This window comes from Squalius cephalus (genome assembly GCF_949319135.1).
Source record: "Squalius cephalus genome assembly, chromosome: 14".
Classification (NCBI taxonomy): domain Eukaryota; kingdom Metazoa; phylum Chordata; class Actinopteri; order Cypriniformes; family Leuciscidae; genus Squalius; species Squalius cephalus.
Window position 1 is genome coordinate 35,256,839 of NC_137135.1, and position 27,784 is coordinate 35,284,622.

At 38.2% G+C, this 27,784-nt stretch overlaps 2 protein-coding genes across 3 annotated transcripts in view; both read left to right on the forward strand.

Annotated features, from left to right (window-relative positions):
* trpc3 (transient receptor potential cation channel, subfamily C, member 3) overlaps positions 1 to 5,618 on the forward strand; it is a 54,416-nt gene extending 48,798 nt beyond the window's left edge. For both annotated transcript variants that reach the window (XM_079892135.1, XM_079892136.1), the window contains exons 11-13: positions 859 to 942; positions 1,203 to 1,278; positions 3,556 to 5,618. In XM_079892135.1, coding sequence (XP_079748261.1) covers positions 859 to 942; positions 1,203 to 1,278; positions 3,556 to 3,698 — 303 coding nt within the window. In that variant the 3' untranslated portion in view covers positions 3,699 to 5,618. The remainder of the gene's footprint in view (positions 1 to 858; positions 943 to 1,202; positions 1,279 to 3,555) is intronic.
* An 18,289-nt stretch (positions 5,619 to 23,907) lies between these two features.
* Positions 23,908 to 27,381, forward strand: gstp1.2 (glutathione S-transferase pi 1.2). Its single transcript, XM_079892747.1, has 8 exons — positions 23,908 to 23,928; positions 24,366 to 24,486; positions 25,072 to 25,107; positions 25,655 to 25,761; positions 25,876 to 25,963; positions 26,560 to 26,663; positions 26,809 to 26,910; positions 26,996 to 27,381. The coding sequence occupies exons 1-8, from the start codon at positions 23,923 to 23,925 to the stop codon at positions 27,182 to 27,184; spliced, it is 753 nt and encodes a 250-aa protein (XP_079748873.1). The 5' UTR covers positions 23,908 to 23,922; the 3' UTR covers positions 27,185 to 27,381.
* Positions 27,382 to 27,784: the final 403 nt, after the last annotated feature.

Here is a 27,784-nt window from a genome sequence, read left to right on the forward strand (position 1 = left end):
AAAAAAAAATAACTAATAAAATGACAAAAGCCCATAATGAAATTTCTAAAATTACATGAAAAATAAAAAATATATAAACTAAAATTTAATAAAGTAACCCTGGAATAATATAATATTGTATATATAGCTTTCACCATTTCTTTATTTTTTTATTTCAGTTTTAATCATTTTAGTTCTTGCCAAGGCAACATTTCTGTTTTTAATTTTAAGTTTTTTCATGTGATATTTATGTTTTATTTTTGTTAAGCTTTATTCCAATTACCAAAAACAATTTTTGCTAGTTTTAGTTTTAGTTTTAGTTAAGACTAAGAAGTCTTGTGATTTCAGCAGTGTGTGTCGCCCCCTGGTGGCCAAAAGTTATATATATAATCATTTTTATTTTACATTTGATTTCTTCTGAAATGTTATCAATTGGTGAATGTTCACTTGAACACTTAAACTGCGGCTAGATACCCAAGAACATCACTTATGTCTTTATTCTACTATTTTTGTTTTATTTCTTTTGATGTATTTGTTCACTCTTTTATTATTAACTGTTTACTTGCCTTGCTCTCATTTTTTAGTATTTAAATGTATTTTTCATTATTTAATTTTAAGGCCCCAGCATCACCGCGATCCTCAGGACAAGCGGTTTGGAGAAGGAATGGATATTTAATATTAATATTATATTAATTATATAACTGTTAAATGTATGAGATTAATGAATAAATGAATTAAGAGCATATTAGGATTTGTTGTGGTATTGTGAAATTTTGCTGGTTTTGATATCAGCTGCTGAAATGTTCCTAATCAGCTGTAGAAACCCTTATATGATGAAAATACTATTTATTAATAATCAATATTTCTCAATGCTTGCAGTTGAACCTCTTCACCCAGTCCAGCATGAGGATGCCCGACTCACACAGCTTCAACAGCATCTTAAACCAACCCACACGCTATCATGTAAGAACAGTGATCTCTCTCTCTCTCTCTCTCTCTCTCTCTCTCTCTCTCTCTCTCTCTCTCTCTCTCTCTCTCTCTCTCTCCCTCTCTCTCTCTCTCTCTCTCCCTCTCTCTCCCTCTCTCTCTCTCTCTCTCTCCCTCTCCCTCTCTCTCTCTCCCTCTCTCTCTCTCTCTCTCTGTCTCTCGCTCATATGATGAATCATCACTGCAGTTTTCATCAGTTTCTCTGATCTCTCTTTCGTCTGATTCCCTGCGCACAGCAAATTATGAAGCGCCTCATCAAACGCTACGTACTGAAAGCACAAGTGGACAAAGAGAACGATGAAGTGAATGAAGGTGACGTGTGATTTACAATGAGATTCTGGGGTTTCTGTAAGTGCTAAAAACAGAATAAATGGGAAAGTTTCCCTCTAAAACCAACGACCTGGATTAAAAAATAAAAAAAAAAGTTATGATGATGATGGTATGATTATGATGTAATAATAATAATAAAGTCAAAGTTGACGTTTATGTAAAGTTGAGTCTTACATAAACATGTCCAGGTCATATTTTACCTCATAATTAAAAGAAAAATAAATTGAATTAATTCAGATAAATTATATTTTGCTTATTTTGAAAAGGAAGCCTATTTTTTTATTTTTTTTTTATTGTGACAATATTTTCATGACATTTACCCTCTGGTGTTGTTCAGTCATTTTAGACCTAAAAAAAAAAAATAATAATTTAGAATTTTAAAAAATCTTAATTTCATCGGAATGATACGAAAATTGGTGACACTTGCTATGTGATCACAAAAAAATGATTCGAAAAGGCTAAAGAGTCGTAAATAAATAATAATCACACTTGTGTTGTAAGCGGTCAGAAATGACCACCATAGAAAGTGAATGGGAAATATGAAAAATACAGTATGTTAGCAATTAGTAATTATGTCTGAAAACACTGTACTCAGTAATGAGGGAATACATATCCCTGGATATGTTCATATAGAGCTGGTAAGTCCCGCCCCTTCCGCTAACCCCAACTGGACCTCTAGATTGAAAAATCGTCAATGCAAGTGAATGGGAGAAAATAATTATTTTCTGATCCCGTTTGAATTGTGCCATGAATGTGAACATATGTTGTCTGTGAATTTTTCATATAATTTTTCATGTTACGAGTTTGACAGTATATTGTACGATTCTTTGGCTAGCAGTTGTGGAAAAGAAAGACTACATGTCGCCTATGTGTTGTCACCCCATAACACATTTCCCTCCACTTGTCAAATCACGGTGCAAATGCTGCGATAATCTATGGAGACAGATCGAGATGCCTGTGTGTTTTGTACCCAAATGTCACCATTCAAACCAAATGGGCTGTTCTTTCTTCAGATTCACGTCGAAAGCAGCGAAGAGTTGTAGTCCACAAAGTGCTCTCACACAAAGTCTAACCATATCAAACTTCTACCAGCTAAATTGTTGCATTCTTCACACGAAAAATTATATTAAAAATTCACAGACAACATATGTTCACATTCATGGCAAAATTCAAACGGGACCAGAAAATAATTATTTTCTCACATTCACTTGCACTGACGATTTTTCAACCTAGAGGTCCAGTGGGGTTAGCGGAAGGGGCGGGACTTACCAGCTCTATAGGACTATACAGACATCTAGTGGCTACAACAGGGTATTACAGATGATTTTCTTTATTTGTTTCCACCAGTTGGCACTAATCTGCCTCCATTCAATGGATCTGAAGTACTTTTGCTGCATTTTTAACTTAAATACTACATTAAAATATAAAATTAGTTTTTTTTTATACAGTTTTTTTTTTATAGACATAAATAGTCTATGATTTAGATATTAAAGGGGTGGTGTAATGCCCTTTTTCACAAGATGTAAAATGAAGTCTCTGATGTCCCCAGAGTGTGTGTGTGTGAAGTTTTAGCTCAAAATACCCCACAGATATTTTTATATAGCATGTTAAAATTGTCACTTTTTGAGGGTGAGCAAATACACACCGTTTTGTGTCTGTTCCTTTAAATGCAAATGAGCTGCTGCTCCCGGCACACGGGGCGGAGCTTCAAGAGCTCGTGTCCTTTTACCTCACACACACATGCACTGATTATCTTCTAGTCATTGATTAGCATATTCTGTCATGATAATCTATAAATCATGTTCAGGGGGCGGGGTTTATGTAAATTCTAGGGTTGGTGATGTCACTAACCCGGGAGGAATGTGGTGTAGTCTCTATCAGTCGTTTGTTGTAGTCCTTAAAAAGCGATTTCTTTAAAAGCAAATATCTCCCTTTGCTCTGAACTTTGAGCGTCGTAACTTTGCAGATGTTGTTTATGATCAAACAGCAACATTACACACTAACTAAAGTTAGAAAAGTCAAATCATAATCAACCACCCCTTTAATATTGTTTAATAACACAGAAAAATATCATTGAAATTAAATATAGTGCATAGTAAATATGATTAAGGTCTCTAGTCTGTTTTGACCACCAACAACACGAGTGTGACTCCCAAACGAACAACACCAGAGCTAAGCACATTTTACCCACCAAATGTTTCCTGAGCGGTTTGGTGTGAACTCAGTGTTTGTATCTTCATATTTGCGTGTAATCTGTAGGTGAGCTGAAGGAGATAAAGCAGGATATTTCCAGCCTGCGATATGAACTGCTGGAGGAGAAGTCTCAGGCCACAGAAGAGCTTTCAATCCTCATTCAGAAACTCAGTGACAAACTCAACCCACGTCCAGTCCATCCGCACTGACCCCTGCTGACCAACGGTGAACTATTTTTATGTTAAATTTATTATGCAGAGATCATAAGTAAGCCATTTTTACACTGCAACATGGCAATTTTGCTGAACAGTGGCAGATGAAGGCATAAATGCTACACTTCTCCTTTAAGTTACTGTAGTTCGTATCCTGTGAGTGTCACATTAGCTCCACCCTTTGATGGTTTGATTGACAGCTCCATAGGCTCCACCTATTTTAACAGTAACTAGAAGTGCAATACTCAGAGAACTGAAGTGTGAGTGACACTCACCGTCTGTTTCTGTTTATATTACATGTCGGAGGACTTAAATTATGCTTGTATATTTAGAGTGACTGTATAATCTCAGATTCTGAATGATATTTGTGAATCTGTCTTATTTAAATAGATTGTTTATTCATGTTCAGGTGTTTATTGCACATAGCTGTGTGTATCGGAAACCATACGTTTTATATACAACGGACGTCATTGTGAATATTTAATTACGTGTAATGTACAGTATTTCTCAAGCAACTTTAGGCAGGGATATTTGTTGCAAATACTGTCTTTATCCATTCATTACTTGGGAACCTGTGTTAGAGTTACTGTGAAGCTACAAAGTAGATGAAATATTAGTGGTCCTGTTATGCTTTTTCAGAAACTTCCTTTGATGGAAGTTTTTGTCTCCTAAAAGAAAGAAGTGATTCTGAACTGAAACGAGTCGTCGGTAATTCGAGTCTCACTTCCTATGTAGGTTTGTATCTTATTTGCATAATGCCAGTCTCTGGTCTTGATTGGCTGATAGTGTCTCTTAGCTCCGCCCTCAAAAAAGTTTGGTTTGTGTTGTTCATGTGGAGAAGACGCTGTTTTCTGAGATTGATACGGTGAAACTCACGCCATCGATCAAGAGCTGAGATTCAGATATGATAATGAGCGTTTGCTTTCTGACCAATCAGAGCAGAGCAGCTCTCAGAGAGGCGGGGCTTAGAGAGACTGAAGCGTTTCAGACACTGAGAGAAAAGAGCTGACGCTGCACTGGAGATTATGAGGACATTAAAGAGTTTTTGACCTTAGATGCGTGTAAACCTGTTGTAGGAGACTCTAAAATAACATTAAGAGCCTTTAAAATAGCGTATGGGGCACTTTAAGATGGAGAGACTTCTAGCACAAATCTATGCAGGGTAAATGTCTGTATGTTGTCATGATCTGACAAATTATTATTAATGTTATTTCTTCTTACAGTAACTTCAGTTGTTTGATTTATCAAACCCATAAGGTTTATATCCTTGTGTGCAGCTCAAAAGGAATAATCTGAACATAGAACCATTAAAATAGTCCATATGACTCTTGGACTGTGCGTGCATTACTCCTTTAAGATGTTTTTTGGTTTGTTTTGTTCACTGCTTTGTGATGTCTGAGCAGAAATGAGCTTGTGAAGATCATGATATCTCACTTATCTGTATAATGTAAAAACCCAAACAGTTTGCATAACCATGAATGTTGAGAATCGCTGCAGTTCAGCCGTAGTAAAGGTCATTTTGGTCCATAGATGGCGCCAGTTCATTTCACAAAGTGCAAGTCTATGTTTCTTTTTATTCAAGGCTCTCCTGATGAATTATGTATGTAGTATAGCCATATAAAACCAGTAGATGATGGTATATTTCAAGATAGACACAGAATATCTGCAGCAGTTTATATGTAGGATCAGAAATCTACTCGAACAAAATATCACGTGTGTGAAAATATGTGCAATTCAGATGTTTTTGCTTGTTTATTTAGATATTTAAGCTATGCATTTTCATATACTTATCAATTCAATGATTTTAGAGCGAAACCTAAGAAATGTAACTATGACATATATAATAAGTATTGCTGTAATACACTAGCACTGAGACTCTAAATTTGACATTTTTAATGTTTTATATAAAATCTATTGAAGAAAACAAACGTGTTGTGTTTCATTTATCCTGAGCACATCACACACAGGCCTACAGGTGAGACTCAGAGTCAATGTTTCACCATTCGCAACCCATTCTGTGTATTTCTGAGGCGTTTTATGCCAGAATGGAGTCGGATCTGGAAAACTGTCCCACCCCCAGTCCTGGACCAGTTCCAGTTCTGATACACACATGACAAGTGTGTGCATTTATTAAAGCTTTGCATAATCCTTTAAATAACTGAAATGCAGATTCATGTGTGTTCTTATGACTGCTTTATTATAAAACTGATACAGTAACTTGGGATATTTATCATAAAACGAACCCTGAGGTGGAAGATGACCTCCTTTTCTGATATTTCTCTCTTTTGATATCAAATGTTTTCCCATTTTTTTTTGGCTCTATAGAGTCTTCCTCTGAGACGTTTGTTTCTTTTAACGCGTCACATTGTATGGAAGCATATGGGTATCAATATTCAACTTGAAATGTAATATGCAAAATGACAATGCAACATGTAAAATAGCAATGCATTTCTGTATTTAAATGTACATTTTCCATTACATTTGTGCAACGTTGGTGCAAAATGAAAATGAAAAATCAATTAGGCCTATAATTTACATTTGCCATTTCATACACTAGTTTTAATATGTAAATTGAATACATATTTTAACGCTTTATAAGTTGCAAAATGAAAATGAATTACAGAAATGATTAGATATGTCTAACATGTTCAAGCAAAAACTGTTACCTCATCGTATATAATTCGGTCTAAAAGGTTATTTTAAAAACCGAAGCAGAACCAACTAAATTTTTACCGGCACAAAAAAATAATATCTTAAAAACCGAAGCAGCAAAAAAAAAAAATATATATATATATATATATATTAAAAAAGTTTATTTGGAGCATGTGGGGGGCTGGGTGATCTCAGAATGACCTATAAATATTAAAAAACCAAAGCAGCACAAAAAAAAAAGAATGTACAGCACAAACCAGCACAAACGAAGTAAAAATGATTGAGCCTATTTTGCCTACGTTTTGCCAGAGAGTGTCTAATAAGGTGAGAAGTTTCACTCTCAGTAACTTCCGGCTTCTGAACTGGCTGCAGTTCCACTCTGGCTCCACATGAGGGCGCTCACAGGACGAGTGCAGAATGAATGGAGGTCTATGACGCTATACCCCTCAAAATCCACTTTTCTCAGGATATCATTTTTTGTCTAGTAATGTGAATGTTGTATTCGAAAGGAGATGCAAAGAAATTACACACTGCTGGGTGTTCGATTTTTTAGAGTCACTTATTTGCTTTAAAAAGTCTTTTAAAGTGTCAATGACATCATACACATCGTACGACCAGAGATACTGCTTTACGGCAATCCTTCAGTCACTTTGGGCGGGGCCAACTTCACGCAGTGATTGACAGGGCGAGAGGGGGCGGGGACGTGATCGGCTCGGAATCCATTCTCAGTTTGCACATTGAATTTTGCTTCATCATTGCGGGACATTTAATGAAAATGCAATCGCAAGTGTCTTAACTGTGAGTGTAAGTGCAATTAAGAAAAATAACATTTAAATGATCATTTTGCTAACAGGTTTTGCTTAAACATATCTAATCATTTCTGTAATACATTTTCATTTTGCAACTTATAAAGCGTTAAAATAAGGTATGCAATTTAGCCTACATAATTCCGGACATTATTCAAAAGGAATTGCAAATTGTATTTGCAATTGCGTTTTCAATTTGTGGACGCATAAAATGTGACATAATCCAAACGCAACTGCAAATCGCGCATTACCGTTTGCATTTTCATTTAAGCGAACGCACAGTGACTGCCAAATTTAAAATGAAAATGCAAAGTCCATTTGCAACTGTGTTTCCCATATCTTACGAGTCTTGACCCTGTCATATTTAAATAGCAATCCTTTTGAATAATGTCCGGAATATCATTCCATAATAACTAGTGTATGAAATGGCAAATCTAAATTATATAATTGAATTATCATTTTCATTTAGCATCAAACGTTGCACAATTGTAATGGAAAATGTAATTTGCAGGAATGCATTGTCATTTTGCATATTACATTTCAAATTGAATATTGCTACCCATATGCTTCCAAACACATGATCATGTTCTGACCTTTCTTTCTTTTGATATCCAATGTTTTCCCATTTTTTGACTCCATACAGTCTTCCTCTGTGACGCTTGTATAAAGTCTGTTTCTTTGAACGTGTCACATGATCATATTCTGACCTTTCTTTCTTTTGATATCAAATGTTTTCCCATTTTTTGGCTCGATACAGTCGTGACGTTTGTATAAAGTGTGTTTCTTTGAAAGCGTCACATGATCATGTTCAACTTCTGACCCTCAGGAGTTACAGCAGATCATTCTGGAGAAGTTATTCATGATGTCCCATGGTTCAGTTGTGACATGAAATATTATGCAATGGGGCTGCGGACAATACAAGTCTAAGTTGTCATATGCAATGACTAAAGAGCCATGCTATCAGTGTTTTCAACATTCTCAAGCTTTGAAGTGTCATTTTGGCATAATTAGATCCTGAAATGAAGCATGCATGATACTATTATTTAAAAACATTTTATTTTATATTAATAACAGACTAACATGCAACTGGACCAAACGATTCCCTTTCTGTCCGGAAAACATTAAGTTCAATGAGTAATATTTAGCATCTTGCATTCTCATGGGTGATAAATCACATTTATCGAAAGGCATTTGACAGATAATAGAGGAGGGCTGACCATGAACCTCGGCACACAAACAATGAGTGTCATAAAGTAGCTCATTTACTCCAGTAATTACATCTGTGCTCTGTTTGCACACTTAAATTGTGTCTACATTAGTGTTTATAGCTTCATTTATGTGATAAAACACATCCAGATGGTTTTAGAAGTCTGTTGCTATAAATAACACCCTCCTGACAGGGTCACATTGCATTTCGCGTGCAGATGTGGCATCTTAGGATGATGCTGGAGGACCAGGAGACCGCAGAAGAAGAGCATGTGGTGGGTTTTGATGAATAAAGAGAGATTTGAAACAACAAATCTGAAAAGCTCCATAGATCAGACGTTTGGGTTGCTGGTCTTAAAGGGGTAGGCCATTTTTTTCATAAACACCATAGCAATCAATAATAGAAGTGATTTAAATATTAGGTGTGAGGTTATTTAACGCTGTCTCCCGTGATGCTTTGCAAACTCTATGGCTGAATCCGAAATCTCCCCCTAAACCCTCATTCCCTACGTTAGTCCACACTGTTCACTTGAAGGAGTGAATGAAAAGGAGTGAGCGAATTCAGACAGCCGTTGAGTGTACATCGGTTGTACACTTGTTATTGCAGTGCAATGTGGGATTGAATGAGTGCACTCAATGACGTCCACTATGGTTTCGGACACCACTACGAATGTCTGTCCTCTCAAATAACGTGCTATTTGAGGGTATAGGGGGCTATTTCGGATTCAGCCTATGTGTTTTGAAGGAGACACTGGGATCTTATGCTTTCAAAGCTAGCTTGCTATTACTAGCCTGTCTGAAATTGCCTACCCTGCCTTTAACTGGCCACCAAGCTGGTTTCCATTATGTTTCCATTCCAACATGACTTCTCAACTGCAGAGTGAGAGACTAGCAAAACCATAGGCTACTAGCTAAGACCAAACAATAGGGTGATCAGACGCCTCCATTTTCCCTCGACATTCCTGGGATTTGGTGTTGTGTCCCTGACTCCCTGACTGGATCTGTCCCTGGAAATGTCCTTGTTTTGCAGCATGTTCAAAACCGACCAACGTAGCATAAATCAGACTGAGCTTTAATCACAATCAGAAACATAGCATGAAAGCATGAACATAAACAACAACAAAAAAAATTAAAGCTGTAATTAATGTGTCATTAATATATATTACAGTTTGTGAAAATGAAACCATTACAAAAATAAATTTAAAATATTTGTTAAATACCGTTTTACTTAGGCTATATGTTTTTTAATGTGTTTTTTAAAGTCACAATTTTGTTATAATGTTTTTATAGTTTTGCTATTTGCAGTATTTACTGTTTACTATTTTTATAGTGTGATATTTGGTGAATTGTATTAAAACATCATAATAAAATTATTACAATATCACAGAACCTACAACAATTAAAAAACAAAGACGTGAAACCAAAAAAAAATTTATTCTCCCCGTTTTTTTATTTATTTATTAATAGATAGTAAATTTAAAATAAGACTTCAATTATATTTTTACGGCTGAACTAGGAAATGTCCCCTGTTTTCATTTCGGAAATTAAAGATGTTTTTGCACGCCATAAGCTTCATAGCAATGTCAAATTCAAGCTATTTTTTATTTAATTCAGGACAATCCATATTATAAATGGAATCACTTTTTAGCGCAACTTTATACCATGCTTTATTTTAAAAGCATGTTAAAATAAACCCAGGGACTTTTATTATGAATGGAGCTGTTGTGTTGTGAATCTGCGCCGCTGAGGCTCGTGTGTCAGGATGGCCGAGCGGTCTAAGGCGCTACGTTCAGGTCGTAGTCTCCTCTGGAGGCGTGGGTTCGAATCCCACTTCTGACAAGATCTTTTTTTTGGAAATAAGTCCTGTAACATAATGCCACTATACCACACGACACCAGCAAGGCCTAAAGAGGCTTATGAATGTGTTACCCATCCCACAGGACATCAGGTCATTTATTTGATAAGTTCTGTTGTTTATGTTGTGTTTTGTCTCCATTATACTTCAGGACACACCCAACCGTTCAAATATATACAAGTTCCCCCTTCCTTTTTTTCTTTTGTGGGATCACAAAGACGTAGCATAAAGCACTGAGTTCAGATTACAAAACACCATTCAATACCCAAACTGATGTTACAGCCCTTGTTTAACATTGGTTCCCTTTCCGTGATGCTCAGCTCATGAAATATTTAGGAACAAATTGTTGGACATTTTGAAAATTAACTCACCTCCGCTGGAAGGAGAAATGTGACTGGAGTAACTCCATTATAAACAGTGCAGCATTGTCTACAAATTCAGTGTTTTCTGTACTTTTGTGTCTATTTACTGTATTATCTTCATGCTTGCTCAGAAAGCTTTTCGTTGTCGTTTTTTAGTGACCAGTGAACTTTGAGCCGCCCAGCCTTGGGAAAAGGTTTGTTTGATTTGTGTGGGTTAGTTCAGCACAGTTTAAGAATAGTTTACATTAAATCTGTCTTCTGATATCAATATGAATTAATGCAATTTAATGGTTAAAAAAAAGTATTCCTCCACTTTCATTCACGTAAATATCACATTAAGCACTTAATAAGTAACGTGACACATGATAGTGCGGGTGTTTGGTCACGTGACCTCAGTGTTTGAAGCATGCATGCTATGACTACAGTGACAAGAAAGAAAAGAAAGAAACCTTGCATGGATTAACATCTATTTTTCGTGGCCTGAATGCATGGGTGTGAGCCGAAATCAACTTCTCTCTACATGACAAGACAGTCTTTACTCAACAAGACGAGAGCATGAATAAAATTAGAGATGTTGAAATGTTCATTGCACCCTCTATGCAACTTTTTCAAATAGAATATACCCAGCATTGATAAAATAAATGTTTGTGACAACCTCTATTAACCCTTTAATGCATGAACATATATGTTCAGTTTGTATAGGTCAATCAGAAGACTCACTATGGGTTTCATGCTAATTCTATTCTGGATTGTTTTTCTGAAACCAAACCGTTTCTTCCATATTTATACTGAAGTCAATGGGGAACAGAAACTGTTTGGTTACTGACATTCTTCAAAATATCGTCTTTTGTGTTCAGCACAAGAAATAAATTAATACAGGTTTGGAACAACATTAGAGTGAGTAAATGATGACAGAATTTAAATTTTCGGGTGAACTATCCTTTTAATATTAGTATTTGCCTTTAGACAGCAAGGATGGTCTAGTGTGCCCTAAATAAAAAAAGAGAAAACTTCTATGCTGGCTAAAAGTCTGTCCTTTCGTCAGTGTTGTCATGTCATGACTTGTCATGTTGTTGAACTTGAGAATATCTATACGTTAAATCAGAAGCTGGACATGAAGAACTACTGTATTTCATGCTAACTTGTATGTACAGGAATAACTTCAATGTTGATCCAGTCATTTCAGGACAAGTCAGCAGGCGAATGCAAACACACTTTTGGTACAGTTTGCTATGGCGTTTATATGGTGTGTTAGAGTGATTCTGCACTTCTAGAGACTGGAAGAACCAGTTTTTGAATAATCACTGCAAACGCAGCCGCAAACATTGAGGCGATTTACATTCAGATATAATTGTTTGCATTGGTCCTTCCTTTCGCTGTTGAAACATGCAAGTCACAGTGAACAAAGGAAACGGTTGAAGATGATTAATTAAAGACATATGGGGCCGCTTTTACATGGCTGACGTGCTAGTTCTCCATAACTTAGGCCCAGGAATATATATATATATATATATTTAACCACCTAAATTAAATATTTATTTTATCCACCTTATTTTTATTCCTCTGGTGCTGTTCGTCATTTTTTTTTTTTTTTTTTGAAATTTTTACTTCATCGGAATGGTATGAAACTTAGTAAAGGTTTTGGCACTTGCTGTGTGAACACAAAAAAAGATAATGGACATGATTTGAAAAGGTTAAATGCTCCTGAAAAACATAGTCACACTTGTATTGTTCGCGGTCAAAAATCAAGGGGGTAATCTTTCAGAGAAAACTGAAGCTTCCCCGGGCGCCGCCATTGATTAGCAGACCATCACCTGCTGTTAGCATTCCATTGACTCCCATTCATTTTGGCATCAAAATAAAGACTCCATTTGTCCATTATTTATTTCTAAAGAAACACGAAAATGTATAAAAGGCTCCATTACCTTGTATCTTACGTTATGGCCCCGTAGATGCAGTTTTTGTAAAAATAGGCTAACGATTGCGTCATAACCACGCGACTCTCTGTCGCACAGTAGAGAGATTACCGTATGGACAGGAGGAGAAGCTCACGGGCAATCGGGGGGACGTGGAGACAAAATGACAAAATAATTCATCAGAATACTTAGCAAAAGCTTCTCCTGCTCCTCGCTCATGGACACCTCCTACACACACTCTCCGTCTCTGCAAGTTTCAGAAGGGAATGATTCAGATTTCTCTCGGCACAGCCACTAGAAGACAGACGGGTTGCTCACGTCACATCTACGTTGTCAAGCTCAGTGTGAGTCTGCGCAGTCGCTCACCATCAGGAAGTGAGAGCTTCTAATTGGCTTCACTTTTCTCCGTTGAATCCAATGGGGTCGCAGTGTCCATTTCTTTTACTGTCTATGGAAAATATGTGAGACTAATTTCCTCTAGTGGAAGCGTTTGGTACTGCAGCCAAACAAAATATCACTGAAAGCTAATTCTTTAAGATATCAACCTCAAATTTGGGATTGGGACACAACTTGTTTAGATTTATGGCTTTGGTTTTCACACAGGTTTAGAGTAAACCCTAAAATTTCATTTAAAAAAATTCAAGTTTACATTGTAAACTTTTTTTTTTCACTTCAGCAATAATCTGACAAGTGTCATCTTTAAAAAGAGACCAAACTGAAGTCTGTGCTCCAAAGTATTCGAGACACCAAAGAGGAAGTGAGACTGTATCTTTGCAACGCTTTGGGATGTTGCAATAAAATAAGTGACTTTGCGACCATGCAAGAGTTTGGGAACAATGCCAAGTGCTCAGAGGACATTAAGGTTAAATCTGTTCATAATCATAATAGCTATAAAATTGCCCAAAAAAGTCCCTCTTTTCTTTGGATAATATTTAATGCATAAAAACGGATTAAATGTTACTGATTTGTCAGATTATTTCGCAAATGAATATAGTAAAGTGAAATATTAACATTTGTCTTTCCTTTCTGAGATGCATGAAACATGTTCTCGATCGTTCAAGCGGAGGCCAAATGAGAATCAGAAATCACAGCAGAAATTATAATTGCTTGAAATGCCTGTTTATGTTTGTATTTGTGGTCTTTAAATTAATTATTAGCTAAGAGGCTTTATATCTATTAGCAAATAATTCATGTAAAGGACCACTTTGGAGTTTAATGTATGTTGTTGATTAAATGAAATATGGGTTGGGTTATTGGTAAAATATTTGTTTAATGTTTGCACCTTATTCAAATGTTTCTATATTTTGTATGCGCTTTAATGTTATCTGTATGTGATTGACCGGAAATTCGATACACCTGTGATGTTGAAATTTGTCCCTTTGGTGGCACCGTAGTTTGCACAAGAGAAGATGAGCTTTAAAGGGTAGCTGGCGGGTGTGAATGGTACGCAGCTGTGTTTGAGCCTACATGGATTTTATTTGAGATTGTTTGTTCGTGAACTTAAATAATTCGACGCCCGTTTCATGACGGAAGAAAGGACTATCGTATATTGTTTGCATTCCTTGGTGAGCGCAGCGAGGTATGTTTTATTCATATATAAATCTGGAAATTGTTTGCATATATGTATGGTTTATATTGCTGTGTAAATGTTTGTCACCCTAAATGTTTATGTAATGACGTTTGTAGCCGTGAAAACAAGTGTGTGAAATGTTTGTTGTATGTATGTTTTTTAATACAGTTTTCACGGTGCTAAGGTGAGGATGAATTGAAAGTTGAACGTCATGCTGGTTTGGCGAACTAAATAAAGAAACACCTTATGCATCAGTCGAGACTCTCTCTTTTGGATCCAAGGGCTGCTACAGTGAAAACTCGACGCTACATCTGAGTCATCTGCTGTGTCGTCTTCGTTTCGGAGGTCGCCATTGTTTGTTCCACACATCCAGGCAAGGTCGTATATTGGTAGCACGTTTAACAGAGACTAGATGCGGTGAGAGACTTTGGTTATCGAAAAAAAAAAAAAAGAAAACGACCAAACTGAACTGTTTACTTACATGGCCATATCCTGATTGATCCAAGTCGTAAGGCTAAATAACAGACTCTGGTGTTTATGAGTGAATTGTGAAATATTTGAAAAGGTCACATATATTATGAAATGTTTAATGGTTTATTTTCACTCTTAAAATTTAAAACTTGTGAAATGTGAAACTGTATGGTAAAGAGCTGTATATCTCGAAAATTAACTTTAGCCATTCTAATTTTTATTAAGCTGTCTTGAATATTTAAAGTGTTTTTTGGTATTTGACATTTTGGGGTAGGTCTATCTTAATATTTGAAGTGAGTAGTGTTAGGTTACACCACCATCTTATAACTACAGCTCCCTGAATCACTTAAATCTAGAAATACATCAATTAGTGATACAAACATGTCAGAAGAGGAATCTAGATGCTCAGAAGAAACAGTCTCTCGTGAACGAAAGCTTACAGAAAAGGGCAAACAAATGCGTGAAGAGGAAGCTAAAAGGCACGTAAAGGCATTTTTGAAAGCCTATGAATCTTGGAAGCAGATAGCACGAGAAGCTAGAACTAGGCTTAAGAAATTCTGTTTTAAGGAGGATCTTGATAAAATAAACCGACACATTCAGAGTGGATATGACCGTGTAAATCAAAATTATGAGCCACTTCAACGAAATTCTCTTAGCACACCAGAGATTGTGCAGAAATTGGATGCTTGTAACACACTGACAACAGAAATATGTGACCTTGTGAGTAGACGGCTTGATGTAGGTCTAGTTCAAGAGACCTTTAAAGAGGAAGCTGAAAAAGAAAGAGTGCGAATGATTTTAAGTCGTGAAGAATATAAATCTGTCTTTGGTGAGACAAGCACTGAAAGTGTTATTTCAGAAGAATCCATAAAATTAGATAACCTGTCAATCACAAGCTCTAAGGCTTCTAGCAAGCGAGCAGATGCGGAAGCAGATCTCGCAGCCAAATTAGAACAGGCAAAGTCTATTGAAGAGATACAAGCTCAACAGGCCAAACTTATTAAGCTGGAAAGTGAATGGAAACTCCATGAGTCACAAATGTTGATAGAAATGAAGCAGAAACAAGTAGAAGTGGAACTGAAGTTAGAAGAGGAGAAAACAAGGCTAAAAATGCTGCAAGCAAGCATGGATGTGAAAGTGGCTGCAGCTCGAGTTAGAACATACAATAAACTGGAAGGTGATGTGGAGAACATGGTGGGAGAACCAAATACAGCCTCTGTTGTCAGAACCACTCCGGCTACATATTCAAACAGACAACTAGATACAGGAGTCTCCCTGTTCCAATCGCAACCATCATCTCAGAGTGTAACAGCCAACTTAGCTGAAGCAATTGCAAGCTCATTAAGTCTAAATCGTCTGCCTGTTCCTGAACCAACCATGTTTGCTGGTGATCCTTTGAAATTTGTTGACTTTTGGATGTCGTTCACAATTCTGATTGACAGGAAACCTATCTCTGCTAGTGAAAAAATGCTTTATTTGAAAGGCTACCTCTCAGGAGAGGCACGGAAGGCTGTGGAAGGATTCTTTTACCGGAGCTCTGAGGATGCATATGAAGGTGCTTGGGCAGTTTTAAAGGACAGGTACGGAAATCCATTCATTGTGCAGAAAGCGTTTCGAGATAAGCTGATGAAATGGCCTAAGATTAGTCCTAATGATTCTCTGGCACTTAGAGATTTTGCTGACTTTTTAAAGAGCTGCGAAGAAGCTATGCCCCATGTCAAAGGTTTGGCCATTTTAAATGATTGTGAGGAAAATCATAAGCTCTTGAAAAAATTACCAGACTGGATTGTCCGCAAATGGAGCCGAATCGTAGTAGAGCAGCTTGATGCATCTGGAGAATATCCAATCTTTGAACACTTTACTAAGTTTGTGCTGAAGGAAGCCCGTATAGCCTGTAATCCCATCACTTCTTCCTTCTTGAGCTCCAGCTCAGTAGATGAAAAGTTCCCTAAGAGGGCAAAGGCCCTCAGTACAAGTGCCCAAACAAAATATCATGCATTTAAATCAGAAAGTTTGTCTCCCTTCAAGCCAAAGCTGCCATGCCCTGTCTGTAAGGATGAACTGCACGGCACTGCTAAGTGCCCAGTCTTTGCTGCCAAGTCTATGGGAGATAAAAAGGTGTTCATACATCAAAATTATCTATGCTTTGGATGTTTGCGTAAAGGACATATAATTAAAGATTGTAAAACGCGGCATGTCTGTGGAGTGTGTAGCCGGCGCCATCCAACCTGTCTGCATGAAGAGAGAGAGGAGAGAGCCGGTGAAACAAAGAGAAGTTCCACTTCTGGTTCCACAGAAGGACAAGTAAATCAGCAAGTCCGCAAAGTTGTGTCCCATGCAGTGACTCAGAATTCTTCTGCTACCTCAAGTATTGTTCCGGTTTTCTTGTCATCTATGAAAGAACCTCAGAAGGAAATTCTTACCTATGCTCTTCTCGACACACAGAGTGATTCATCTTTTGTCTTGGAAGACCTTGTCAGAGAGCTGGATGTAGTTTCTCAACCATTACAGTTGAAACTTAGCACAATGACTGCTGTAGACACAGTTATAGCCAGTCAAAGTGTGTGTGGTTTGCTAGTTCGAAGCTTTCATTCTGAAAATCATATACAGTTACGGCAAGCATACACACGTGACTTTATTCCTGTTGATAAGTCTTGTATACCAACCAGAACCACAGCATTGCAGTGGCCTCACCTCAAACATCTTGCAAATAACTTGCCATCTCTTCAAGACTGCGCAGTGGGACTGTTGATCGGCTGTGATTGTCCTTCAGCTTTAGCTCCCCTTGAGGTCATCACTGGTGGTGAGAATGAACCATTCGCACAGAAGACAGAGTTGGGATGGAGTATCATAGGAGCAGCTAATCCCCACTTGGATAGACAGGGAAGTCAAAGATTCGTACATAGGGTTGCAGTGAGAGAGATGCCAGTTCCATCAGCCGCAGACATCTTGAAGGTTCTGGAGTCTGACTTCAATGAGAGGAATTCTGAGGATAAATGTGTCTCTCAAGACGATGTGCGCTTCATACAGATTCTTAGTGAAAACATTCGGCAGAAAGAGGACGGTCATTTGGAGATGCCCCTCCCATTTAAAGGCCAAAATCCCCCATCATTACCTAACAATAAGAAGCTGGCCATAATTCGCTTGCAGCACTTAAAGAGGAAGTTCAAGGCCAATCAACAGTTTTATGGTCATTACAAGGCCTTCATGGAGGATGTGATCAACAAAGGTGACGCAGAGCCAGCCCCAGAGGTATCTGTCGGAGATGTTGTTTGGTACATACCCCACCACGGTGTGTACCACCCGAAGAAGCCTGGCAAATTGAGAGTTGTCTTTGATTGTTCAGCTAAATTTTGTAGCATCTCGTTGAACGATACTTTGCTGACAGGCCCCGATATGATTAATTCCCTGGTGGGAGTTCTCTGTCGTTTCAGAAAGGAGAAGGTGGCCATCATCTGCGATATTGAAAGGATGTTTCATCAGTTCTTCGTCACACCTGACAATCGCAGTTACCTGAGGTTTCTATGGTGGGAGCAGGGAGACCTTGGAAGTGAGCCCAAGGAATACCAGATGGCAGTCCATCTCTTCGGCGCTGCTTCCTCTCCAGGGTGCGCTAACTTTGGCCTGAAATATCTTGCACAGCAATACAAAGCACATTATCCCTCTGCAGCGGCATTTGTTGAAAATAGTTTCTACGTTGATGATGGGCTAGTGAGTGTTCCCACAGTTAAGGAGGCCTGTGAACTGGTAGTTGAAGCACAAGAGTTGTGTAAAAGAGGAGGCCTGCGACTCCACAAATTCAACTCGAATGAAAGTGAGGCTCTTCATTGTGTTGAGGCATCCGAAAGAGCGTCAAGGGTCAAACAGCTTGACCTCAATCCTGATTCAGCCTCAATAGAATATGCACTGGGTATTCAGTGGCTAATTGAAAGTGACAGTTTCAGTTTCAACATAAACTTGAAAGACAGGCCAAACACACGCCGCGGCATTCTATCTGTCATAGCTTCCTTGTATGATCCTCTGGGTTTTGTGGCTCCATTCGTTCTAAGTGGAAAGTGCATTCTGCAGGAACTGTGTCGTCGGAGCATTGGATGGGATGATCTGCTTCCTGAGGACTTGCTTCCACGGTGGGAGGAATGGAAGGCTGGTCTTCGAGGCCTTAAAGTAGTCTGGATCCCAAGATGTTATCACCCACAAGACTTTGGCAAGATTGTGAGCATAGAATTGCACCACTTTGCAGACGCTAGCAGTGTAGGCTATGGTGCATGTTCTTACCTTCGATGTAAGGATGTCAGGAACAAAGTTCACTGCAGTTTCGTCATGGCAAAGGCTAGGGTTGCACCATCAAAGATTACAAGCATCCCCCGTTTAGAACTTTCAGCTGCTGTGGTCGCAGCCAGATTGAGCATTCTGCTAAAATCAGAGCTAAATATGAAGATTGATGAGGAATTCTTCTGGACAGATTCTCAAGTCACTCTAGCATATATCAACAACGAAGCACGGAGATTTCATATCTTTGTGGCGAATCGTGTTCAGCTTATACGAGAGTACACCAATCCGAGCCAGTGGCATTATGTTGATACAACAGAAAATCCAGCTGATCACGCCTCTAGGGGGCTCCGTGCATCAGACATTTTATCAACAACCTGGCTATCAGGTCCTGAATTTTTGTGGAAGGAAGAGGTCCATCCGGAACCCACTTCGTCACCCGACCTGTTGGTTGGTGACCCAGAGGTTAAAACCATTCAGGCATTTGCAATAAGAGTGACCGATTGCACGAACATGCTTGATCGCCTGTCTAGGTTATCCTCTTGGACAACCCTCCTTAAGGTAGTGGCAAGAATTAAGAGACTAGTGTCTGGACGAAAGTGTCAAACTGATGTTGTGACTGTCAAAGAGCGTGAGAGTGCTGCTAAAGCAGTGATAAAACTTGTCCAACAGCAAGCATTCAGTCGAGAGATAAAGGCACTTGAAACAGGGGAAAGTCTTCCATGTTCTAGCCCTCTTTTTAGTCTTGATCCCATTCTTAAAGAAGGCATACTTTGTGTTGGTGGAAGACTGAAACATTCATCACTTAGTGAAGAATTTAGGCACCCGCGCATTCTACCCAAAGACAGCCATATCACCCAGCTTGTATTGTCGCACTATCATTCACAAGTATGCCATCAAGGTCGAAGTCAAACTCAAATGGAGCTTAGAGCAAATGGATTCTGGATCGTCAGTGGCAGCAAGTTGGTTGCGAAACTGATACACAAGTGTGTTCAGTGCAGGAAGCTGAGGCGTCCAGTAGAAGAGCAGCGTATGGCTGAGCTTCCTAAAGAGCGTGTTGAAGCATCTGCCCCGTTCACATACTGTGGAATGGACTGCTTTGGACCATTTGTCATTAAAAGGTGTAGGAAGGAGTACAAAAGGTACGGCTTGATATTTACCTGTTTCTATTCCCGAGCTGTCCACATTGAAATGTTAGAAGATCTGTCCACTGACTCCTTTATCAATGCCTTACGGTGTCTCATCAGCCTAAGAGGAGTAGTGCGCCAACTGTACAGTGACCAAGGCAGGAATTTCATAGGAGCAAGGAACGAATTGAAAGAAGCACTTAAACAGTGTGACAACCAGGCTTTGGAAATGTTTCTGGCTGAGCATCAGTGTGAGTTTGTCTTCAATGCCCCGTCAGCAAGCCATGCTGGTGGAGTTTGGGAGCGCCAGATACGCACTGTTCGAAGTGTGTTGGATGCTACTTTGGCTCAAAGTTTAGGTAGGCTTGATGATCCCTCCCTTAGGACACTATTTTACGAGGCCATGGCCATCGTTAATAGCCGCCCACTGAGCATAGATGGAATAAATGATTCTAACTCTCTTGAACCTTTAACGCCTAATCATCTAATCCTAATGAAGTCAAAAATTGCTCTTCCACCTCCTGGGAAATTTGAAAGTGAGGATGTATACTGTACAAAGCGATGGCGCCGAGTTCAATATTTGATCGAGCAGTTCTGGAGTCGATGGAAGAGGGAATACCTCCAGAACATTTCCACACGACAGAAGTGGCATGTGGCCCGGCGCAATCTCAAAGTGAATGATGTGGTCATTATAAAGGAAGACATCCTCCCAAGAAACCAGTGGCAGTTGGGGCGAGTAGTGGAAACCTTTATGGATAGTGATGGCTTAGTGCGAAGAGTCAAAATACGAGTTGGAGAACAGAAATCAGGAAAACATCAGTGTCCATCTAAACCTTCTGTTATAGAGAGGCCCATTCAAAAGTTGGTGCTGCTTCTTGAAAGCGAATAGTCATGAAGTATACTTTCACATACATACATGCTCAAACAAACATGCATACATAACCCATCATATTAACATAACTCTATGCTTATTTGCACAATTGTCCAATATTGGGATAGTAAGTGGTCTATAAGATCTTAAGAATCATGTAGGATTTATTTGGTGTTGCATTATCATGACATGATTGGTGGGAGTGTAAAGGACCACTTTGGAGTTTAATGTATGTTGTTGATTAAATGAAATATGGGTTGGGTTATTGGTAAAATATTTGTTTAATGTTTGCACCTTATTCAAATGTTTCTATATTTTGTATGCGCTTTAATGTTATCTGTATGTGATTGACCGGAAATTCGATACACCTGTGATGTTGAAATTTGTCCCTTTGGTGGCACCGTAGTTTGCACAAGAGAAGATGAGCTTTAAAGGGTAGCTGGCGGGTGTGAATGGTACGCAGCTGTGTTTGAGCCTACATGGATTTTATTTGAGATTGTTTGTTCGTGAACTTAAATAATTCGACGCCCGTTTCATGACGGAAGAAAGGACTATCGTATATTGTTTGCATTCCTTGGTGAGCGCAGCGAGGTATGTTTTATTCATATATAAATCTGGAAATTGTTTGCATATATGTATGGTTTATATTGCTGTGTAAATGTTTGTCACCCTAAATGTTTATGTAATGACGTTTGTAGCCGTGAAAACAAGTGTGTGAAATGTTTGTTGTATGTATGTTTTTTAATACAGTTTTCACGGTGCTAAGGTGAGGATGAATTGAAAGTTGAACGTCATGCTGGTTTGGCGAACTAAATAAAGAAACACCTTATGCATCAGTCGAGACTCTCTCTTTTGGATCCAAGGGCTGCTACAATTCATTTAAAGACCATAAATGCAAACATAAACAGGCATTGCACATGTTTGACATGCAGACTATCATCCCTAAAATGTATTTGGCTCCTAAACGTTAGACCATACTTCTAGTTTGTTTATGCTGGTTTATCTAATAACAGTAATCTCTTGTGTTTAGAGCCGTTACCCGGGCGAGAGGATCCACAGGAGACGGAAGACATTAGCCTATGGGAAAACCTTAGCTTAAATGCACTATGCTTTAAGATGGATCATATTGACACGAGAAAACATATAAAAGGGCAATTTTTAGGAAATGGTGCAAATTGTGCTTGAAAGCCTGTTTAGAATTTAATTTGGAAAAGTCCATTTTTCTCATGCACACATATGAGGATGAGTCCACTATTATTACCATTATTGGTCTACAGATATGCATTTTTAAATGGATCCTTAATTTTCAAAACTGCTCATATTTTCTTCTCTAGTGTGTCGTATATAGTGTGTCGTATATCCGAGTGAAACGCTTCTGGAACAAGAACAAATGTGGGCGGGGCTTGATTTTGTCTGTGTGGAATTGATTGGATGGTTGTGGTTTGCTATTGGCTTATCTCATGTGATTGACAGGTTGCTCCGCCCACATCATCAGAGAAGAGAAGAGACGCTGCAAGAGGAACTTATTCTGATTCAAGATTATTACAACAATAATGATGTGCACCAATAAATGATTTATAATGAATAGGCTACCGCCAAAAAATTCCATAAAAAATAAGAAATCTCCTCTGAATGGGTTTACAACTGCTTGGACTGACATGGATACAAGTTAATTCTCCACAATAAATATTGTAACCACTGCTTTCATTGCCAAGGGAAATAATGACATTATACTACTTACCTTGTCATTAAAAGCAAAATATCAAACTGCATGAAGACCTTGCCCCCTATTAAAACACACAGTTATGATCAGGTGAATTTAAAAGGTTTACGGTTAAGTGCGTGCAACTCACAACTCACACTTATGCACACACTTTCCCTAATGCATTTTGTTCAGATAATGTGACATTTAATGCTGTGTATTTCATCTGCACGCTCTCAGCTGCTATATAATCATCTCTGAACTCTTTCTCTGAAGACGTACGGTACATGATCAACGTAAAGGCCTTTCCGGTTAATGTTACACTGACATGTGACAGTGTTTGAATACTGTACAGCAATGTAAACATTTAGATTGTGTTCTTTATGCATTTATACTGTAGCCTTTAAACTTGGTGTATAACGGTGATTCTGCACTTTTGCGTGACTGTGTTCACCTCCACAATGAGGACTGAACAAGAAGAACCAGTTCTTATGATACAACAGCAAATATAATCCCAACGACTGCCTGATGACAGGAGGAGTGCAGATGAGGCCAGACAAGCCCATTTCTGTCATTTATCTGAGACATTAAGTTTGGGTTGCATGAAAGTCTCTCGCATATGCATTTTTTAATGGATTCTTAATTCTTAAAGTCGACATGAAACATAAATTGTGCTCGTCTTTTCTTCTCTATTGTGTCGTTTATCCGAGTGAAACGCTTCTGGAACAAGAACAAATGTGGGCAGGGCTTGATGTTGTCTGTGTGGATTTGATTGGCTGGTTGTGGTTTGCTATTGGCTGATCTCATGTGAGTGACAGGTTGCCCCGCCCACATCATAAGAGAAGAGATGCTACAAGAGGAACCTATTCTGATTCAAGATTATTACAACAATAATGATGTGCACGAATGAATCATTTATATACTCCATTCCAATATTTCATTTTTAATAGTTCATGACGACTTTAAACATATGGTCATTGCATTTAACATTTCCTGCTTGCAAAATATATTTCGACCCATCAGACTAAAGTGCTTCAGACTCTAATGCCAAACCCTGGTTTGTTTTCATCAGGTTAGTAATCCCAGGTGTGACGAGTAACAAGCTCCTCTGAGATGAATCATGAACAGAAGCACTGATAGTCTCTTCTCAATGCAAGCAATAAAACTGCTATCTCTCTCTGTCTCTCTCTCATTTCCTCCCTCTCTTTTCCTGCAGCTGTTTGGCCGACTGTCTAAGATGGATGATGGAGACCAGACCAGTGCAATGAAAAATGCCTGGCATGCAAACTGTGGAAAATGACCTTATCTGACCTGAACTGTGTTGGCTTTCCATTTCTCATTTTCTTTCTTTGTTTTGGCATATGATAAAGACATGCAAACCAAACCATATTAAACCAGATTCAATCCCAAACAAATGCAAGTAAATGCTACAGTGTTGCGGGTGGTTTCTTGCTGAATTCATGTAATGTTTGGAGGTATTGATTGATTTGCCTGACTCAGATATGCGGTGTGATAGAATCACAGACATTATGATATTACAAGATATAAACAATTCAAATATGATACAAAAATATTTTGAGTTGACATGCAAGCTAACTGTTAATCCCTCACTTTATTACTACCCTTTTCTCCAAGCATTATCCTACTAAAAAGTTATATTTAATAAAGTTCAGGAGCTCGAGTTTAGCGAGAACGCCTTCTGTAATACTTCTTTAAACATCAAACGTAAGCATATTCATTTTTAAAATGACTGATACTACAACTTGGCTGACCCACTGGAAATCAATCAATCATACGCTTTTATTGAAGTGTTGTCATTTGAATGCACATGATAAAACACACTTTGCGTGCTAACAGGGCGCGAGCGTGACTCATCAAAAACTGAGGGTTTATAAAGGAGCCTCGCGCGCGCACTTCACTTCACTTCAGGAACAGCGCGCGCTCACAGTCTTCAACCCGCTCAAGATCTACTACACGAGTAAGTACTTCATAACTGTCACATGCACTTTTGCCTTCAGCTTTAAGTGCGCACTGTGAGACCATGCATTACTTGGATGCATTACTTTCCTTGCTAATAATTGCATTGCGCTGCTAAAACAAATGATTGACGGCGTCGTCACTGTCAGCAGTGTGTCTGATGATATTAATAACGCTTAAGCTGATATTACATAACGAGCAGATATTTAAATAGATCTACTCGAGTCAATCAATGCACGCATATCCAGACTGAGCTGCATAGGTTTTTAGTGCAGCAACAATTGGCCTATGCTATTCTTATTTGAATAGGAACTTTTTCATCGTCTGTACAAGATGTGCGCAAATGTGACCACAATGAATGGAGGCAAATGTTACGTAACGCTCAAATGCTCATGCATTGAGGCAAAAAACCAATGGCGTTGTGGAAGGGGCATTACTAGTGTGCAATTCAGTAAACTATCGAAGTAACCTAACCAGTGTGCAAGGCAATGTTTACAATCGCTGCTATAGGCCTACATTCAGTCTGAAAGCTGCATTCATGTTATGCCATTTCCTCTCTGAACTGTTTTACTCTGTGTTTTTACAGTGGCTCCCTACACACTCACATACTTCGCGGTCAAAGGTTTGTATGAAAGCTGTTTCGTAATCTTGTTCTTGTCACATGATGCGTGTCTAACCCTTCAGAAAAGTCTGGAAAAGTTTTCAGCGGCGAGCAAAAGTGAAACTTTCATGCAACTCTTAAATAACTCTAATATTTTAGTAGATGATTGAATCTGCATGCAACTTTAAAATGCACGTTATAATATAGCTTGGTATTTTACTAGACGATGCATAAATGCACTCTTTGCTCCATTCATAATCTTTGGCATCCGGCCAGCTCATAGTTGTCCGCTCAGACTCTGTGTCTGAAGGCGTTTGCCCTAGATTGGGAACGAGGAATGAATAGCAGGGAACGAGGAATGAATGGCAGTGAACTTCAGCCTGCATACTCTGCTCATAAACTGGCAAATAACAAACAGCTCCTCGTGATAAAATGTGAAGTTATCGGTAACCACAGTCTAAAGTAGTTGTATTATCATTTTGTCTAATAAGCCTATGTGCTTTGATGCATGATTGCACACTAAGAGGATTGTACTATAGTAACACCCCGTGTCATGTGCCGTTTGCAGGCAGATGTGGAGCCTTGAAGATGATGCTGGCTGACTATGGGCAGCAACTGAAGGAGAACCTGGTGACCTTTGAGCAGTGGGGGCAGGGGGATATAAAAGCCAGCTGTGTGAGTTTTGTTTTTATATTTGAATTTGATAAATGTAAATAATCCATGCATGGTTTTATGTTAAATTCCTTGGTCTGTATATTGATTGATATTGTGTTGCTTGATTTGTTTTAGTTGTTCGGACAGTTGCCTAAATTCGAGGATGGTGACCTGGTCCTGTATCAGTCCAATGCTATGTTAAGGCATTTGGGTCGCAAACATGGTAAAAAGAAAAAAGTTTTGTAGTTTACCCAGAAATGTAAATTTTCTCTCTAAACCTGTATTCATTTCTTTCTTCTGTTGAACACAAAAGAAGATATTTTGAAGAATGTTGGTAATCAAACTGTTAATGGTCCCCAATGACTTCAGTATTAATTTCTATACTATGGAAGTCAATGGGGACCAGCAACTGCTTGATTACCAACAAAATATCTTCCTTTATATTCAACAGAAAAAAGAACTTCATTCAGGTTTAGAACAACATGAGAGCGAGTAAATAATGACATAAATTTCACCACTTTAATGCATCAGAATCAAATCAAGCTTACTTAAGATTACTTTAAAAAGAAGGAGAAATTTGGAAAACCTTTTGTGAAATATAAAAACCGAGCATCCTACTCTATCCCAAAATGCAATGCAATGAACCAAAAGTATTATCAGCCATGATTTATTTTAATGTACTTGATATTTACACTTTATGCATTAATTCCTGAGATGATAACTGGACGCCTCTCGCTGATTTAAACATGCATACTACTGTATGAAATCTTTATTGTGTAATGCATATTACTGTCCTAATTTATCCTGTCACACATTCAGGTGCATATGGAAAGAACGACTGCGAGGCTTCTCGTATCGACATGATGAACGACAGCGTTGAGGATCTGCGCCTCAAATACATTAAGATGATCTACCAGGAATATGTGAGTACTGTAAACCTCACAGATGTTCAGACACTGGAAATAAATAAAGAAAATCACCCTTTGAGCCATTTTTAGAGCAAATGCATGATAAATATCAATGTTTTGTCAGCGATATGACCCTAGACATGTGTGTTATTTTGTGTAGGAGACTGGTAAAGAAGCGTTCATCAAAGATCTGCCCAACCAGCTCAAACCATTTGAAGCCATTCTGGCCAAAAACAAATCTGGCTTCCTAGTCGGTGATCAGGTGAGGATTCCAGTAGAAATACAAACTCATTTTAGTACTCGTTCAATTCTGACCACAACCTATGTTTCATGTCTCTTCCACACAGATCTCATTTGCGGACTACAACCTGTTCGACCTTCTGCTGAATTTTAAAGTCCTTAGCTCCTCCTGTCTGGACTCCTTCCCGGCGCTCAAGAGCCTCGTGGACAAGACCGCTGCCCGGCCCAAAATCAAAGCCCTGCTCGAGTGTGACACCTTCAAGAAAATGCCCATCAATGGCAATGGCAAACAGTAATTCTTCAGCTCTAGACAGCCTTCTCAAACAATGGCACTTTCTGTCAAAAGGCCTTAACTGGTGCTCTGTGATTTAGCGAAATATCTCTCGTCTTTGTATGAATATGTATTTTGTATGTTTAACTGTTGTTGATGCGGTTTACTAACAGAAACTAGTGTATCAATTATTATGAATAAAAAGAAATTACACATCCAGAATGGTTTAATTGCTGTTTTTATATACTTTTTTGTAGAACAACCCTGCACCTATATATGAAATTAAATTGCATGAAAATATAACTACTTTATTAGAATTATTTTGAAGCACTCTCATGAGCCCTGGTGAATATGCATGTTTGTTTATAAATAGAAATGATGCAGATAAAATGGACAAGTAATGAGCATTTGTTACTCTTGAGTTTGATGATATAAAAATATTTATATGAACATATTTGTATTCCATTTTCAGTTATGTTATATATGAATGTAGTTATATTAGATATTTATAAAATTATGTAAAATGTTTTCTAATATATACAATATTAGAAAAATATAATATTGGTATATTTTTATAATATTGCACTAAATTATGGCACACAAAGTCATAACTATAAGATAAAAA

Excerpts from the sequence above, each read along its gene's own strand:
- gstp1.2 (XM_079892747.1), top strand. Across the intron at positions 25,964-26,559 it reads GCATTTGGGTCGCAAACATG|GTGCATATGGAAAGAACGAC; the intron begins GTAAAAAGAAAA and ends TCACACATTCAG. Across the intron at positions 26,911-26,995 it reads GCTTCCTAGTCGGTGATCAG|ATCTCATTTGCGGACTACAA; the intron begins GTGAGGATTCCA and ends TCTTCCACACAG.